The sequence below is a fragment of the Erpetoichthys calabaricus genome, chromosome 12, assembly GCF_900747795.2.
Source record: "Erpetoichthys calabaricus chromosome 12, fErpCal1.3, whole genome shotgun sequence".
Taxonomy (NCBI): domain Eukaryota; kingdom Metazoa; phylum Chordata; class Cladistia; order Polypteriformes; family Polypteridae; genus Erpetoichthys; species Erpetoichthys calabaricus.
In genome coordinates this window covers 73058539-73078260 of record NC_041405.2, presented here as the reverse complement: position 1 = coordinate 73078260, position 19722 = coordinate 73058539, and the positions used below count along the sequence as shown (strand labels likewise).

The 19722-nt window shown below is 41.3% G+C and overlaps 1 protein-coding gene across 1 annotated transcript in view; it reads right to left on the bottom strand.

Annotated features, from left to right (window-relative positions):
• Window positions 1-19430, bottom strand: part of LOC114662310 (LON peptidase N-terminal domain and RING finger protein 3-like) — a 47407-nt gene extending 27977 nt beyond the window's left edge. Inside the window, exon 1 of the mRNA XM_028815701.2 lies at window positions 18646-19430. Within this exon, the coding sequence (XP_028671534.1) occupies window positions 18646-19285 (640 nt within the window). The 5' untranslated portion in view covers window positions 19286-19430. The remainder of the gene's footprint in view (window positions 1-18645) is intronic.
• Between the last annotated feature and the right edge of the window lie 292 nt (window positions 19431-19722).

Genomic DNA, 19722 nt, shown 5'->3' with positions numbered 1-19722 from the left:
AATGGATGTGTTTTGCAAGTTGGGAGCACACAACTGGACAACTTCATGTGTGGATTATGCAACATGAGTAATATGAGATTTTTTTTTCTTGAACGTTTTTGACATTGTTTGCTGTTGTTCAGCATTGGTCACAATTGGGTATCACTGTATCAGAAACTTTGTTACGTACTTTTTTCATTAAAACATGAAATGACATTTTTTTATTGGCCACCACTACAAACTAGATGGAGTAACTAACATATAAACACAATATAATTTTTGGGTGGAGTATTCCTTTAATATAGGTGTCAACAGAAAAATTACCTTTTATTATGGACAATCAGAAAAGATTCAATACATGAATCACATACATCAAGATGATGAACAGAATGTCCTGATAGCAGAAACTTGCTGACAATAAAACTGACCTCTGACTTCTCGCCTTTTAATTTCAAACAGTTTCCAATGCATGCTTTCACATATTCTAGAGGAATCTTGTAGTATATGGACCATAAGAGGCCAAAATATAGTATACTAGCTGTCCCCGTGGCACCCCCTGAGAAGCAGCGAAAAAGGACAAACTTTAAAAATCAACGAACAAACAGGTATCGCTAGCTAGTGGGGGGAAGGTACGCTTCAACACATGGTGAGAGGTACAGCGACTCGAACGTAGGCTGGCATGTGAGTGAGGAGGGCCCCATCCGGCCCCACCCGGCTCCCCACTCCTGACGTCATGCTTCCCCCTCCCCTTGGCCCGCAGCCTCTGTCTCGAATTAGCATGAATAAAAGTGAACTATGATAATTAGTGCGATGAGAGATGTTGCAAAATCAACTGGAATGTTCAAACAAATTATAGAAAAAAAACTAAATCTGTTAAGTAGTTCTCTTGTGAAAAGCGGACAGACATACAGACAGACAGAGGTTGGATTTTATATATAGAGAGATGTGGCACCAGCCTAACTAAGCTCCTTCCAGTAACCTTTGAACCCATTTGATCCAGTTCAGGGAGCCAGAGCATACCCCAGGAAGCATACACCCATTCCTGGAACTCATTTATAAAGCTTGCTTATGCACAAAAAGATGCTCAAAATGTGCATACACAACCTCCGTGCAAATGTCAGGATTTAAAAAAATGAAAAAAAAAAAAAAAAAAAAAAACAACCATGGAACATGCATATATTTACAGCAACCCTGACCCTACATGTATGAAACATTTCTGAAAAACTGGGGAAATGACGACACTCTTGAACAACCAGAGAAATACAGTCAAACCAGCTAAATGACAACTCACACACATAATAATCCATATCAACGTTATTATAATGTGCGTGGATGTGACAAACATATTATACCTCAAAACAAAGAATATTATGTACAAACTGATTTTATTTCCCTTTAAGAGGGCAAATGTAATTATTTGCACTGAAGAACATTTTTGGTTTTGTTATCTGTAAGTTATTGCATTTCATTAATGCACAAGTCATCCAGGCCGAGACTGACAAACGTCATAGCTCAGTGGCCTGGGTCAACCCGTGATTCATTTATTAAGAGGTAAAGTAGCTCTGATATGCATTATGGTGCTGTATATGGTGGCTGGCTTGTTAGTAAGGTAACTGGCTGAACCCTCAAGTGTTTCATGTAGCCTATACTATTCATTCTTACAGCAATGACGTCATTACACGTGCCAGTTGATGGTGGCTACCCACTCAGACAATGGTGCATTGCACCTTTCCCTGACCCACAGAACAACGAGAAGCGGTGCTATAATGCAGCACATGATCTTTCGCTCTCAGTTACAGAGCTCAGCCGGATACTCTTGAATGCATGTGGTTGGATCTTGCTGTGTCAAGAGAAAAGGGCTGCTCTGCCAGACAGTGAAGTGCAGCATTGTGATTACATATGTATGAGGTTGATTGGTGGTGGTGGTTAGGAGCATGCACTGATACTGTGTGTTTTCACGCGCCCCACACATCGAACCATCTCAGGATCGCAATTAGCACCTGAGTGCAGCCATGTAATGGGTGTCAACTCAGCACCACACTAGTTGGGTGGAATGGAACAGTGTGTGTTTTTTTTTACAGTGGCTGGAGTGCCAATCCTGCCACCAACCCCCAAATGTTTCTTTGCAAGTTAGAGGACCTGCCTGCAGAGCTGGATGCAGGCTAATGTCATACCCAGATCTGAGCAATTGCAAGTTAAGGGCCTTGCTCAAGGGACCAACGGAATGGAATCACTTCTGGCATTTATGGGATTCAAACTGGCAACCTTCTGGTTGATTATATACAGATGTTTTAGGACGACGTTCGCAGTGTGCTCACATATGTATATATACAGGGTGATTGTGATTTGTAATCTGTAAAACTGAGTAGAAATGTGCATACCCCAGTTTTTAAAAATTTAATTTCTGCATATATTTTCACACTCAAATTCAGGCAGTTTTATAAACGAAGGCCCAGACCAGTTTAGATTCACCTTTTATACTAGGACACATACGTTTGGGATATAAAACTATGAAAACTATGAGTACTAGATAGAAACCTCATGCAGACAAAGAGAAACTGTGTGCAAACCACATTGACAATTACCTATGTGGGACTGTAGCCTAGAACTCTGGAACTCCTGTGCCATTCACATTACATTAACCCATTGAAAATTAAATTAAAAAATACAAGGTATATCTTCTAAAGTATGCATGTGTACACAAAACAAAATCCAAAATGAATGATGAGAACATGTAGCTTAATTGTGTTTGGCAGGACGCTAATTTAAAAGGAATAACCTGGCTCTAGAAGTTTGGTGTAGAGATGGTGGTGTTGTGGGTTACATTAAAAATATACTGGGGAGGAGAGAATCCGATGGTTTGAAATATTTCCTACTGAAACAATGAAATGGGTTAAACTTGATTCTTTCCATAGATAGAGGCATACTTATAGGCATACATACAATATCTATAAACTAATGACATGCAAACCAAATGAAACACAACTTGTACAATGTCCGAATAAATAAAGATGCAAATTTTTTTTGGGTGAAGTTATTTAACTAAAGATTGATTTTGTGTAGTTTTTGTCTCTTTTTCGCACAAAGCTCTTCTAAGAATGAAGCAGCTTTCAAAAAAAATGATCCTTTTGCCTTATTATTTTCATTCTATGTATACATTTTTTTATAGAATAGCACTCCTAGGCCAGCTCATTCTGATGTGTTTCTATTTTGAGGATCTGGCTCAGGATACGGCAGTTTATGTAATCAAGTGGGTCATCCAATAAGGTTAACAGATGCTGTTATATCACCAGTAGCTAATAAGAAAGTTTGAAAAATAATGCAGTCAATCAAGTGAGTATAATTTATTTCCTTATAGAAGAAAATTAAACTTATTCATTATATCTGTGCAGCATGTTTTTAAACGTTCTTATTTTCTTTGTGTGCCTTTTGCTGAAAATGAGTAGTACTTCCAAACAAGCCAGATGGCTGAGGTCTGGCAGGGTTATAGACAGCCTGCTTAAACCAACAACAAAAATCCCCCATCCCCTTATTTACTGTAACAAGACTCAAAACGTTTCTAGTTTTTTGTTTTGAACTGAAATTTAATATCCATCCACTCACTTATTTTCAAACTACCATATGCATGATGCCAATCCATTGCATAGCATGCTCACGTCAGGTCAATTTACAATTGCCAGTTTGCCTTATTTGCAGAACTTGTAGAAAACATAATCTTGAGAGCAATCCCCAGGTAGACATGTACACAAACACCATGCAATATGAAGGCCAGGATTTGAACCTAGGATATAGGATAGCAGCACTATCCACAGCCACAGTGTGTCTATCAATTATTGTATGTAATATTTGCCAGAGGTCAACAAAACTACTGGACAAGGAAACTAAACGCAAATCTGATATTATTTTTCCCAGAGATGAATCTAACTACGATGGTAACATACTACATTTTCTTTTCTTATGAGAGGTATTAGATTCCAGCATCCAGTGCCTGTGGCCTGAGGGCTTCTGCTCTTTAGGGTGATATTTCTTCCAAAATCAATAACAAGCATCAGTGGTTTTACAGGGATATACTGAGCCTGAGGATGTCAAAAGAAAAATGTCTTAGAAAAAGAGAGTTGGATTCATTAGGCAGCATGCTGGTGTGGAGGAAAAGAACTGTTGTGTCACATAGCTCCGACCCTAGATGAGGGGTCTTCAGTATACGCTCTCTGACCACTTATCAACCACAGCCCAAAGACATGCGGAGAGGTTATTTAGCAACTCTAGATGCATTTCGGGTTGTTTTCTGCCTTGTATTTGCTACCGCCAGGACAGAATCAATCTTCCCCAGCTCATTACTACAATAAGTGGTTTCAGAAAACAGATGGGATGTAATGTCAGACTGATGATGTGTAACAGAAGTCACGTAGAACCATCCTGCTGAGAGGAAAAGGCACCCTTTCAGACAAACATCCACATGATCACTTGAGCTAAAAGCTCAGCTGGAACTCTTCACATGGAGAGAAGACCTGAGTTTGTGCCCTGGTGCCCAGTGGTGATGGCACTTGTGCAAAGACAACCCAGTTATAAATGTAAGACATTGGATACACTCACATTTAACATTTTTGTCATTATAGCTTAAGAAATAAGACAGTTTGAGAATTTTTCAGCCTACAAGTCAAATATAAATACTGCAATGAAACACTATGCCAGACAAAGACAAGCTTAATTACTAGTTTTTAACAAAAAGCCCTTTCATTTGTGTGATATTTTATTATCTACCACCAACAGTGCTATGAAGTGTCAGCACAGTCGGATGAGATGATTACAGATAAAATTCAAAACCCTATATTCTATGCCTCTGATCTTTCCATCCATCCATTTCTGACCCATTTAATCAATTCAGGCTTTTACAGATGTGGCGTTTAACCAGGCAGCAGTAGGAGCAAAGCAGGAATCACGCCAAGACTGCAGAGTTGGATATTACAGGGCTCGATGAAATGCTTCGAAGTAGAGACAAACGAACAACAAAAAAACCTAACAGCATGCATGCCTTTGGATTGTCGAATAAAACAGAGGTCATCAAATGATCACCAAAAAGGGGACCAGGCATTGTAAGGAAACATTGCTATGTACCTGCTGCCTGTGTACTGCTACGTAAAAGCATTTGTTGATATGCTGAACTGCAAAAGTTGCTGTCTACTGCATATACACACTGGTGTGACATGGACCAATTACCCACCAGGCTAGGGGGTGGCAGGGGACTCTAAACCTATTTCTGTTATCTCTGCAGGCCAAACACAGGAAAACCTGTCACTTCCGGTGCCCAGACTGACGTGACTTCTGGTTCCGGTGCCCAGACTGACATCTTTTCCGGTTCATGGCATATAAAACCTCTATCTTTCTAAACCAAATCAGTTCAGTCCTGGAACTCAACCTATCAACAACTCCTTGTTCTTTCATTAACCTTTTGCAGAAAGGGACAATATATGGGTGGCTGCCCTAAACTTTTCTAGTTTGTTGAGACTCATTCTTTCACAACCTATGCAATCACAGAGAGCACATTGCATGTCTTAAAATTAAACATAGTGCCCCCCCCCCACACACACACACACACACCATTACAACACCACCACCCACTTGATCCTTTGATATAAGGCAGGATGGATCCATGTTTTCATGCTGTTGATGCCAAATTCTGACCCCACCATCTGAATGTCACAGTAGAAATTGAGACTAAACAGACCAGGCAATGTTTTTCTAGTCTTCTATTGTCTAACTTTGGTGAGCCCATAATGATTGTCAGTTTCTATCCTAGTCAGGGTGGACAAATAATGGATGGAAGGGGGAATGACTGGATATTATAAATAGTTTGTCCCGCAGGGCAAGAAGTGGCAGTACGGACTGGATCCCAGTTTGGAAACCCTCAGAGATGCCTTGTTGCGCAAAAGGGTGACTCTGTAGGGGTCCCTGGGTACTCCAGGAAGGGCACAAGGAAGGGTCCTCCATATTCTGGGGAACTTCCATGTGACCCAGAAGGGCTTCCATCATGCAATGCCATGGCATCGGATGTACTTTTGGGTCCACCATAAAAGGGGGCTGTCTCACCTAGACAGCAAGTCAGAGTCAGGAGGTACAGGGAAATGCTTGCCAAGGAGGAGTGGAAGGTGACATAAGATACATATGTTTATTTATACTGTGATAGACTAAGTTAAGCCTGTCAATGTATTGTTATGGTCTGCCATTCGGTGCCCTCTTTCAGTTGCAAGAAGCAGATCGTGGAATGTTGCATAGTTTACTGTCAAATAAAGAAAACAGTATGTGACACATGTTTCACCCTCATTTGGCGTACACACTCTACTGCTCCCGACATCCGAGGTTCGATTCCTGATGAGCCCAAATGAGGGCAAAACAAGTGTCGCATACTCTTTGCTTTATTTAACAGTAAACTATGCTATATATATATATATATATATATATATATATATATATATATATATATATATATATATATATACACTGTCAAATAATGCAAAGAGTATGCGATACGTGTTTTGCCCTAATTCTCATGAATGTATATATATATATATATATATATATATATATATATATATATATATATATATATATATATATATATATCGGTATATTACATTCTTAGTTCTGAATCGCAATTTGATTATTTAGGTGGTAGCCTATCAGGTAATGTTTGTGATGGGTCAGCGAGTCAGCAAACATTTGCCACATCCTCTCAGTTGCGAGAAGCAGCTCATAGACATTGTGGGATATGGCCAGCCGTTCATCCCGGCCAATACCCCCAGGCCGCCAGATGGAGCCCTCCCTGCAACATGGAGGTGCCCCGAATTCCAGCAGGGCCTCATGGACATTGGAGTTTTAATGCACAGCCCTACTGGATATCATGGGGGCTGCCAGAAGTCGCTGCAGGGAGGCCCAGGGATTTATATTTTCCGTATAGCTCGGAAGTATTTCCAAGTCACGGGAATGGAAGAAATGATATTATTTCTGGGCTGAAGAAAAAAGAGAAGTTTTTACCTGACCCGGAAGTGCTGGATAATCACATGGACTGAGGGCTCAGAAGCACTTCCAGGTCGAGGACTATAAAGGACTGTGGGAAATCCCAGACTTCGAGCTGAGTTGGGAGGCAGGGTGGCTAAGCGTCTGGGAGAGTAGAGGATTATTTGATTATTGTTTATTGGAGTATTGTGGAGTGGAGGGTGCTTTGTGCACATTTATTATTATAATAAATAACATTTTGGACTTTTATCTGGTGTTTGACTTCTGGTCTGAGGGTTCAAGGGAGCGAGAGCGTCCTAATCTGTCACAGTTGGCATAGTCGGCAGGATTCTCAACTCAGCCAAAGATGGTGGCCCGGTCCTCGTCCGAAAAGAACTCCAATTCCCAGAAGCCTGTGCGTAACCCAACCGAACACGTGCCAGGAGCGGGTGTGCTCATTGGCTCCCGGCCGGGAGGTAGGGCTAGTGATGGCTCGATCCTGCCACCAGCCGATTTAAATAATAATATGGACGTGTGGGAGCTGGAAAAGCTACTCCAGCCCATACATGCTTTCTTACAGGTTATGGCGACAATTAAAAAAGATCGTCGGAGAGCTGGGAGCAGCGGCCGAAGCGCCTTTTAAAAGGCTGGATGAATACCTACGGCGATTTGGTCAGTAGCCTCCCGTCATGATAAATGCGATGGTACATTTGAGTTCAACCGGGACCGTATATAATTAAATAGGGACGCAGTGTGAACCAGGCCCGCGATTACTTAGTATCGGGTGCCAAGTCACCGCGAGCCCTACAAGAGAGGTGGAAACGTGGACCGGGTGCTTGGTAGAAGGGTTGATCGAGCCAGAGCAGCTAAATAGTGCTGTCTGCCAGAGCGATGCGATCCTGAAGACGCCGACACCGGTCATATATAAATCAAAGGGGATTCAGACAGTAAAAAGGCTTTCTCATACATATAGAGAGACCCAAACTGTGGATAAGCCCCAGATTAAACAGGAGATCCCAAAAATAAACAGGGGGTCTCCTGACAAAATAAAAAAGGGAGCTGAAAGCTCAAGTGCTGCTGTGGAACCCTCCTCAGTGGACAAAGGGGCGGAGCAGAAGTTTCCAGACTCGCAGAGGGATACAGACAGGAGGATGGCGGCTGTGCTACAGATGCCGTCGGCCGGGCCACCTATGGCGAAGTTGTGCTCGGAGGACAGGGGATAAGACGCCTTTTTTATATAATATCCCCCCAAGGTTCTCCAGGAAATTTTCTGGACATCGCCAAGGCCCGACCAATAGCTCCTCCTGGAGGACGACGTCCCTCGCGGGGCTGGCCGCTCCAAATCATATTTCTTTGCTGGGGGGGAGTACTGTGGGATATGGCCAGCCGTTCATCCCAGCCAATACCCCCAGACCGCCAGATGGAGCCCTCCCTGCAACATGGAGGTGCCCCGAATTCTAGCAGGGCCTCATGGACATTGGAGTTTTAATGCACATCCCTGCTGGATACCATGGGGGCTGCCAGGAGTCGCTGCAAGGAGGCCCAGGGATTTATATTTTCCGTACAGCCCGGAAGTATTTCCAAGTCATGGGAATGGAAGAAATGATATACTTCCGGGCTGAAGAAAAAAAGAGAATTGTGGAGTGGAGGGTGCTTTGTGCATATTTACTACTATAATAAATAACATTTTGGACTTTTATCTGGTGTCTGATGTCTGGTCTGAGGGTTCAAGGGAGTGACAGCATCCTAATCTGTCACAACATGTTATACATTATCTGCCAAACAATACAAAAAGTATACAAAACGTGTTTTGCCCTTATTGGGGCTTGTCAGATGTATGCACTTTGGCATCCCCTTACGGAGATCGAACCTCAGACATCAGCGCCTGAGGCAAAGCCTCTGACAGTGCACCACGCTGGCTGGTTCACTTATTTGTCAGGGTGAAGACTGGAGCACAGTATTACATTCTTAGTGTTGAATCTCAATGCAAAAGTGCATGCACTTGACAAGTCCCAATAAGGGCAAAACACGTAGATGTATACACAGTACATATGTTTAAATATACATGTTAATAAAAGGACAAGTTTTGATTCTGTGTATCATCCAATTCTTATGTTTCTGTAATATGCCGTTTGGTATGGGATCCATAAAAGCAGTGCCAATGTTTGTGATGTGCCACCTGATGGAATGAAAAATGCAATGCATTTTATTACTACATGCATCCTGCCTATTTATCTGAATTGTGTGCTTTACACCAGCCATCTAGAGTGCTTAGATCTTCTGGTCAGTTGTCTCTTGTTGTCCCTCGTACCAGGTGTAAAACCAATGGGGTCAGGGCTTTTGCAGCTTCTGCTCCTCGCCTGCGGAACTCATTACCTCATTACATAAAGGAGTCATCGACAATTGAACTGTTCAAAACAAGATTAAAGACTCATTTCTATTCACTTGCTTTCCGTGACCTTCAGTAATACTGATGGTTTCCTCGTTGTGATTATGTAATCTTACTTCTATTTATTATTTATTTTATTTATGTTCATTTATTTCATTTCTATTTATGTCAATTGTATGTTTTTTTTCTTTTATTGTAAAGCACTTTGGCCACAGTATTCCTATGTTGTTTTAAATGTGCTATATAAATAAGTTGACATTGACATTACAAATACATTTTAATAGATGGTGCACTGCAAACAATAATGCTTAATTAAGATGAGGTCTACGTTGATTACTTAAGATTTCAACTCATCTTAGAAGGTGAGCACAACTACTATATATTGTATATAAAATGCTAAGGAACGTCCATCTGTCACACAATTACTCACAACATACTCAGGCTAGAACCTTGACCTTGGTCTTAATTGAAAGCTTATGACCTGATGCATGCAGCTAAATCAACAACTTTGATAGTGCCAATCTCAGCAAATTGAGATGGGTTCACATGTTTCTTACAGCAAACTGATTAAAAAAGTGACATGGCAGAAATACAAAGAAAAGCAGCAACATCTGCTCAGCATGAAGCAAATTACTGAGACCAATTACATGGTAGGAAGAAGAAGAATGACCACCATGGCATCCACTGACCATCAAGCACATATAGTATGGCAATCTGCTGATACTCGTGAACTATGGGGGTTAGAACCTTGATCTTGGTCTTAATCAAAAGCTTATGACCTTATAGTGTATGACCTTATTCTTAAAGAAGAACTGCAACACGCTTGCTATATATGAACCAGCTTTATTTGTGGATCAGAGATCTGCGTGTTTCCTATTTGACAAATCAATGCTTTTTTATTGAACCTTTTTCATCTCTTTTAAGTGAAAATGTTCCTGATAGAATAAACCTCTACCAAATCTTCTTCTTCTTCTTCTTTTGGCTGCTCCCATTAGGGGTCACCACAGCAGATCATATTTTTCCATATCTTCCTGCACTCTGCATTTTGCTGCATTACATACACCACATGCATGTCCTCTCTCACCACATCCATAAACCTTCTCTTAGGCCTTCCTCTTTTCTTCTTACCTGGCAGCTCTATTCTTAGCATTCTTCTCCCAATATACCCAGCATCTCTCCTCTCCACATGTCCAAATCAATGCAATCTCGCCTCTCTGATTTTGTCTCCCAACCGTTCAACCTGAGCTGACCCTCTAATGTACTCGTTTCTAATCCTGTCCATCCTCATCACACCCAATGCAAATCTAAACATCTTTATCTCTGCCACCTCCAGCTCTGTCTCCTGCTTTCTGGTCAGTGCCACCATCTCCAGTCCATATTACATACAGTAGCTGGTCTCACTACCATCCTGTAGACCTTCCCTTTGACTCTTGCTGATAACCGTCTGTCACAAATTACTCTTGACATTCTTCTCCACCCATTTCTACCTGCCTGCACTCTCTTCTTCACCTCTCTTCCACAATCCCCTTTACTCTTTACTATTGATCCCAACTATTTCAACTCATCCACCATCGCCAATTCTACTCCCTGCATCCTCACCATTCCACTGGCCTCCCTCTCATTCACACACATGTATTCTGTCTTGTTCCTACTGACCTTGATTCTTCTCCTCTCTAGAGCAAACCTCCAACTCTCCTAGGTCTCCTCGACCTGCTCCCTACTCTCGCTACAGATCACAATGTCATCAGCAAATAAACCCTCTAAATCCACTAACTCAAGACGTTTTTAAAAAATATGTTCGACCTAAGGTGGGCAGGGTGTAAAAAATTAATTTCAAGCCTTAATTACAGGATTTCTAAAATAAGACTGAAGAAAATTAATTGCAGTAAGAAAAAAATTAAGGGCACACCTGATAAAAAATCCTTACAATGACTACAGCGATAAATAAAGGCATTGTTTTCAGTAACATTTATGGCCTGCTAATGGAGGAATTGTAAGAGAAACCACAGCAAAATACATGCAATTCCAGCAATAACTGACTAGGTTAGAAACTGTATTTTATATTGGGTCTGTCTTACAGTAGGAAGTTAATTCTAAAACCAATGAGCTGAACTGCAGTGAATCAAATAAATCATGTTCCTGAAATAAGTTATCATGTTCTTTAAAAAAATGTTTTTTAAATTCTTTTTTTACCCAGTTGCATTTTTACCCCTTTCTTATATTTGTGAATTTGATTTCACTTTAAGTAATCAAGCATGGTATGTTGAGGCTATTGAAGAAATCCCACATCCATGCATACATTCATTTCCTGAATCAAGTTCACTGTTTCAGGCAGCTGGAGAAATCCAAGCAGCACCAGGTCAAAGTTGAAAAAGCAGCTGCAGAGAGAGTTTCAGTTCATTGCAGGGCACGCTTACTAGGCTTTAAACCTAACCTGTATACAGTGTCTATAAAAGAGTATTCACTCTTTAAAGAACTTGTGGCCGGACTTAAAAAGGCCTGATGAGCCATAATTTTCATGCAACCTGACACGGCTTCAGCAGTTTTGTGAAGAAGAAGAATGAGATGAAACAGCAGTGTCCAGATGTGCAAACCTGACCGAGACCTGTGCACACTGACTCGAGACTGTCATGGTTGCCAAAGGTGCATCTACTAAATACGGATTCTTATACAATCAAATACTGTATGTTGCATTTGTTTTTGTAATGAATATAGTAATACTACATTATGATGTATTAAATTATTAAATGTATATAATAATTACTGATGTGGTTTGGTTGTGTTGTGGAAACCACTGCCCAACAGCTCAGTGGTTCTGGGTTCAGCGTGCAGTTTTCCTTCACTGTGTAGAGTTTGCATGTTCTCTCTGTGTTCACCATGACAGTTTTCAGAGGTTACTCTGGTTTGCTCTCATATTCCAAATACATGCATATTGGCTTACTCAGTGTCTAAGTTTGAATTCGAGGGGATGTTGTTATGAACTGGTGCTTCACTCAGAGGTGGTTCTTTTCTTGTGCTATAATAACAGGCTCCACACTCCTAGGCATACAAACTTCTTTCAATTTTGGAAAGCTTCTGCAACAAGCAAGTGAGCACATAGTAAGGTTGCCTCAGTTTGAAGATAGGAATTTAAACAAATGACTTTCATCCACTTAATTCTATCATTTAATTCATTTGCTTTTCCCAATCCTGTCATCTGATGTCTAAACCTAACAAATTATTTTTTCTGTTAAGATTTATAAAAATACACTTATATTGCATTCATCCACCCATTATCAAAACCATTTTATTCAGTGCAGGTTTGAGGATGCCTATGTGTGCAATGTCAGGCACAAGCAGGGACTAGCCCAGGGTGTTCATATTAATATTTTACGTAATTTACATTACAATATTCTTATAGCCAGGGGCAGTTAAGTGTTTCAGGGGACAAGAATGTCACTTGGCCAGAAGGTTAACTATCCCTGAAGTTGTCAGGGTTGCCCTGTGGGAGAGAACTCTTTTTATTACGGCACTGGATTATTCATACATTTCACAGAGAAACTGCCATTCACTCATCATTTAAACAAGATGATTTTCAGCCAATAACAAAACAGTTACTAATCATCCGCAGTATACACACACCATCCATAAAACTACATACTGCATGTTAAAGCTACCCCAGCGTTAGTGCAGCATCGACTAATAAATGAGTCAAATAACACATTCTCATGGTGTAACTCCATCCCAATCCACTCATTTCTAACTGTACAATAAAACATTGTTTCTTAGACTGACAAGAACGTAATGCGAGCAGCGGCTGGCTAAGTATCTTACTGAAGTCTTACTGGTGTAGTGGTTAAGACTTAGGACCTCAAATTCTGAGATTGTGGGTTCAAATCTCATTACTGACACCATGTGACCACGAGAAGTTACTTCACCTGCCTGTACACCAACTGGAAAAAGAAAGAAAGAAACCAATTTTATCTCAAGTGTTGGAAGTCACCTTATAAAAGCATCAAGTCAGGGCCGTCTTAACAGCATCATAGGCCCCCATTTTGAGAGCAAAACAGAAACATACATAAGCATCAAAAACATTGCAGGCCCCTATGCTCCTGGTACCTCTGGCCAGTAGCTATTGTGCCCATATGTTAAGATGGCCCTGGCATCAGCCAAATAATAAATAGTAATAATGAGTCATGCGTGGGACTCAAACTCTGCGAAATTCTAGTTTTCATTGCAGCTCCGTAACAGCTACATCATAGAGTCTAAATTAAACCACCAGCCTTCAAGAGAAACCCAAAAATAAAAACAATACTGATCAAAAAAAGATCTAACACAGCTCTCTGAAATTTAGTAATTGTGTTGTGCTCAAATAAATTTCCCTCATACTAGACAAACATTCTCATAATTTGGGTAACTGAATATTATTACTTCAAAAAAATACAAAACTGACACCTAAAAAAAGAGGTAATTTATCAGGAAGTTGGTACTTCTTTTATATACTGTAATATTTAATGTCCGGTATGTGTACTAACACACATTAGTCAAATGTATCGGTATATTTGTTTTCGGCAGAACTTGGAAATAAACCCAAATGATTTCGCCCTGAAATTCAAGCACGAGCCTACACACCCAATAAGAATCTGCTAACTCCACATAGAGAGTGGCTGGACTCACAGTGAACCCCGTCTGGCCACTCTTAATGAGCACCGTTTAACTCATGTCTATAAATGAGTTCCTCGCCTAATCGGCTTTCCTGTTCAGTTATTTCTGCATTGAGAGTTGCTTGCACTGTGATTTTTTTTCCTCTTTTGAGGTATGTTACTGCAGATTTCTATTGCAGTCCGTGCCGCGTGAATGTGTTGTGGGCAGGAAGGGAAACACTTGTTTCCCGGTGGGAAATTTCACGTGAACCCCCATCACAGTGTCAGCTGCCAGTGGGACAATTCCGAGATATTCGAATAACAAACACTGACAGTTCACCCCATTCAAGATTCTAAAATAATAACCTGGTTATAAAGTAATGGCATTTTTGTCGTGAAATTGTATTTGGGGCGATGCGACATAGCATAAGTTTATCTGTAATTACTTTAGCGCTGATCAAGTAGCAAATCCACAGCGATCTCGCGTTTCTCCCAAAACGCCGACATCTAACGAAGTGGGAAGGTGAGACGTCAAGTGATATCTCTGACAATTCCCTTACCACGTGAATTGAGCATCATTTCTGCCTGAAAATAGATGATGATGTCAACGGTGGGAATGTGTGAATGACAACCTACTCCTCAGAGTTGCAGAAGTTACTCTTGTCATTCTATCCGCCGCGCTAGCTGTACACACTAACCACTCACTGCTGCTTTTAAACAATAATCGGTTAAGTCGAGAATGTATTAACAATACAAAATTGGCCACGTGTTTGTCCAAAACACGTATCCCTACACGTAAAAATACATCAAATAAGGAACTTACTTAAGAGACGAGCAAAACAGAGCTCGACGCAAAAGTTAAGCCACATACACGCAGATGACTCAAGACAGGTGTTTTAATCGATGCGTCACTAACTTTATTTTTCTTTGTCTCCAGATACCATCGTCTTGTAATAACAATTAAGCCTAATTGCTGCCTCCTCAGTTCACGCCGACCCACATTTTCAGGCTCCACTCCACAGCTTGTTACACAACTCCGGGACGGTGAGGGGGTGGGGAGCGCCGCGCCTTATGTAATGTTTGCTCTCTTAACCTATATTCCGCGTTTATCCAGCCTGCACGCCCCTCTCCTCTAGCCTGCGACGAAAACCTGATGGAAACAGTCGTCACCCTCCACCTAGTTCTTATCTGTTACAAAAACGCAGGCATGCACTAAGAAGCAGCTACGCCAGACTTCGGCGGCTGTGTTCACCCTAGATAGCCATGTAGTGCCTGCCCATGTCCAACTCCGGCTCCGGGATGCGCAGCGCTTACCACAGATCTCATTCTAGTCTGTACTGTAACATCTGAAAGTAAACGCAATCTGCCTGAAACCCCTCATAAAATGTTTGTTTTAATTCATATTTGATGCGTTTCTTCCCCGGTTTCATAATCGGTGCGTGGTGAATCGACCTTGTCCTCGCCTGCCCCTTTAGCTATTGTCCTCCTTGCAATCGCTTGTGCATTTGTTTAAATTAAAATGGCATATCTGAGGATAGCCACTTGGCGCGGGGCATCCTATTTACATTTGCTGTCTTTAACTTGTTATTTTAAAACATTCAAGTCAAATTGATCTGTTTATTTATTTATTTATTTTTACTCTCACGTTAGCTTTCCTCTTTCACAGATCGTCCGAAAGGTTTACGCTACGAATGTCACGTTCCTGCCTCTCCGCTCTACGATGCTGACTGTGCATGTTCTCGTCGTGATCTCGTGGACCTCCCCGCATGCACCTGATTTCTCCCACGTCTCCCACGTCGGGGTCCTCAGTACTGACCTGTTGTGTGCTTCTGCGAATGTGCCCGATGACCAACTCCGCACTGTGTGATCCGGAGTTGAAATGAGACAGTTTAGAACATTTACGGACAAAAGTGTATATTTAAAAACATTTCTTATCTGTACATCAGATTTTATCATACAGTGAACATTTTAGTGAATGTTCGTTTGAGACGTTCTATCTGGCGTTGCATCTCCATGACAATTTTACTTTTTTCTAAATAATTTGCACTTGTGCCTTGGTAAAATGTAACATCTCATGATAGAACTTCATTATAAAATACTTAAGCTTTTACCTTCCTATTGTCCCATTTAAAAAAAAATCTAAATTACTTTATTCACGAGAAATACTTAACGGTACCTTGAAATCACTTCAGTTTTTTAACGAGAAAACACTCACATATGATATAGCATTAGACACGTCTAATGTTTAGTTATGCAAGACGTCGATCTGTGTCCACTCCCCCCCCCCCCCCCCCCCCCCAAATTCCAATTTGGCCCTATGGACCCAAACGGCACTACTTTTATGCAATTTTGGACCATATTTTGTTCTGGAAATTCCACCGGTGATAAACGGTAAATAAATAGGTGTAATCAGCAAAAATGATCAGAAGCACTTGTCACATCAACCAACCTCAGGGTGGGGTTCATTCCCTAATGGGATACGAAGAGTCAAAGTTACTCTTTAAAACAAAACTTCGAAAAAATTAGGATCGATAATATAGACATGTGGAGTGTCATTTTTTGCTATGTCCAGGTTGCTAAAAACGAATAGGGCAGCATTTTTTTATTCGTTATTGGTGGACCAAGCCCTCTCTGAGCCACTCCCAGGAGGTTAAAACTGATAAACGTCGAACATAGTGGGGTATCGTTTAGACTATTCAAGGTCAGTGACGAGAATATATTATTTGTGATCCTTTGCTAGGATTCTGGTCCTCAATGGGCTTCTATCAGAGGATAAAAATGACACATTTCTATTACAATCGAGACTTTTTATACTTTAAAAGTTTAAATTGAAGCACAATTTGTCAATTTGGCCAGTTTGTCAAGTAGGACATTTTAGTGGGTAACTTAAATGCGTTTAGATCTAATGAAGTTTGAAGGCAAAATAAAGCCCGCTTAATTCAGGGTTGGGTCGTAGCCAGATCCCATCCCAGCAAGCACACGGCACAAGGCGCTATACACCGCTGGGTCGACAATCCACATAACCTATACATGCCACTGGATGGGGTGCAAATAACTCAATGGCTGGATAAAATGAATGACATAGCTGAGCCTGACCTTGTGTTTCAGTCCCCGTGCCGTTACTGTCTGTGTATGGTTTGAACAACTTGTCAGTTAATGGTGGCTTTTACTGTTAAATCGACTGCTATTTATGTATTATGGCCGAGGGTGTGTGCCCTGCGATGGGCTGGAGTCTCGACAAGGAATTGTGGCGTGGATGATATATAGATATGTTCGTGAAGCTCCCACAATCTTTCTATACTTGCCTCAAATTAGTTTCTCTGGTTCAACTACACTGATTGTTAATCCATCGGATTGTTATCTCTAGGCATTAATCATGCACAATCATGGTTACTTAGATGAACTGTTCATAGCGTCTTGCAAAAGTATACTACATGAAGGGTACTATAAAATAAAGACCACATTAATTAATTGTATGGGAGGGCTTACATTGTTGTGAAAATACACCCTGCGATGGACTGGTGCTCTGCCCTGGGATTGTTTATGACTTGCGCCCGATACATGCTGAGATACTGCTGCTGCTGCCCGGCGACCCTGCTCCGCATAAGCGGGTTTAGAAAATGGATGGGTGGATACAATAATGATTGACTTGTGACATGGCACTGAGTAAACTATTTAAGTATACTCTGATCACAGGTGTAAGAATAGGCTGTGGAGTCTAAATAAAAAAGTACTATAATAAAGTTTTACATACGAATGGTACTATTTAAAATGAAGAGTAATCGATTATTTACAACGGCCTGGAATATCCCCCCTTTTTTGCGCCATATACGTTACACTGATCCTTCTTCAGTACACGCATTTCCCAGTTCTGGACTGCAAGGAGTGGAGCCTATCCCGGCTCCTATACACTCTTAAAAATAAAGTTGTCAATGTGGTTCTTCGGAGTGGTACTATAGAGGAACCGTATTCCCAAAAGAACTATCCACATAAAAGTTCCAGAAAGAACCCTGTACTTATTTAGATTTGTAACAGGTCCCACAAATAACTATAACGGGATGATAAAAGATTTTAAAGGACTGTCTGCTATTACACAATTTCATATGCAAAGAACATAGAATAGTTTTATTTTTCATCTTCTTTTTGGTCAAGCAATGAGTCTACAAAGAAGTACACCACCCAGTAAAATGCCATTATTTTTACGAGTTTAGGGCTGATGAGCCTTTTTTTTTGCAGGGCACACATTCATAGGGCCAGGTGAGATCTGTCCATCAGAATAACCGATATACGTTTGGGCTGTTTAATAAAGTCGATTAGGAGCAATCTCTGTGCCACCACGAATGAAGAAAGAGGAAATTTAAAATATGTACTGTTCAAAATGACCTTTCAGTTTTAAAGTGCCCTTACAGTGTCTTTCATATACATGACAAACCGAATTTCCCTCGAGCGGTAAATGCATTGTCTGGTATGACATTAACTGCCATTGACTACACAACAGTTTTGCGCGAGTTAGCACTAACAGATCCGATGAGCTTGGGAACTGAAAACAAAAGCCACTAAAGAGTACAAGATTCTAAAAGAATTCAGAAATATGCGCGTCACTTTCACACCTGTTCAAATCCAGAGGTGACCACCAGCACAGAAAAGGAAAAAAAAATGTACCTAGGCGTATTGCTTCATTGTACTTCTCCAGTGCCGCGTCAATCCTTTTCTCTGCGTATAGCACATTACCCTGATGTCGGAGCTGCACCGCCAAGACTTGAGCTGGAAACCACTTGGCCAGTAGGCTTCCAAGAAGGACGTTGACCCGGTGGGTTGTCACTTCTGCAGCTTTGCTGGTGTCCTTGCACTCCTTGCAGCCCGCTGCCCAACCCCTTCCCTGATCTCTATCCAGGCACTTTTTACAGTACGTGTGTCCACAAGGCAGTGTGACAGGCTCGTAAAGGAAGCCCTGACAGATTCGGCACGCGAACTCTTCGTAACAAGTCCAACCTTGATGGCTCCTAGGGCTGTCAATCACCCCTCTGCTCCGGATGCTGTGGCTGAGACACTCGGTGAGCCTTTGCAGCTGCTCCGGTCTCAGCCGCTCCAACTTCGAGGCTCTCCTATAGATCTCAAAGGCTTCACTCAGCCTCCCCCCAAACGCTAAGGCATCGGCCCTCCTGAGAAGCAGCTCCCGCTGAGTGGCCGGCTCCCCGAAATCCCGAAGCTGACACTCGTAGATATCCGCGGCCAATTCAAAGTTTCCGGCTAGGAAAGCCTGGTCTGCCAACTCCAGCATGACATTGCTCTGCAGGCTCATGTCTATAGTGCGACAACTTCAAGTGAACAGTTCACGGGGGCACAACGGGATTTCATTCATTATGATTTCCCTTCTCTGACCGCACTGATCAGCGACGCACCAAACAACCATCGTGTAGCATTTAGGATACCAGATCCTTGGAAAAAAAAAGTGTTACATAAAGCATGTCACATGACCCCAGGCGATCGTTTCTATTGGGTAAGACTTTAACACTGTTACAAAACGAATCGGTTTTGTAACATTCTTTATAGTCTGGAGCTATTTCTCGGTCAGTTTATGAAAAAAACGATAGACGATTCGAAATTGTGGGCATTGTTTTAATGTTGCTTAAAATAAGAAAATACATAAATCGGAGCAGGCAAATACGAGTGTATTTAATTAACAACTTCAATAGATTGTACACCAAGCAATATAATCAGCGAAACAACTGAAAACTT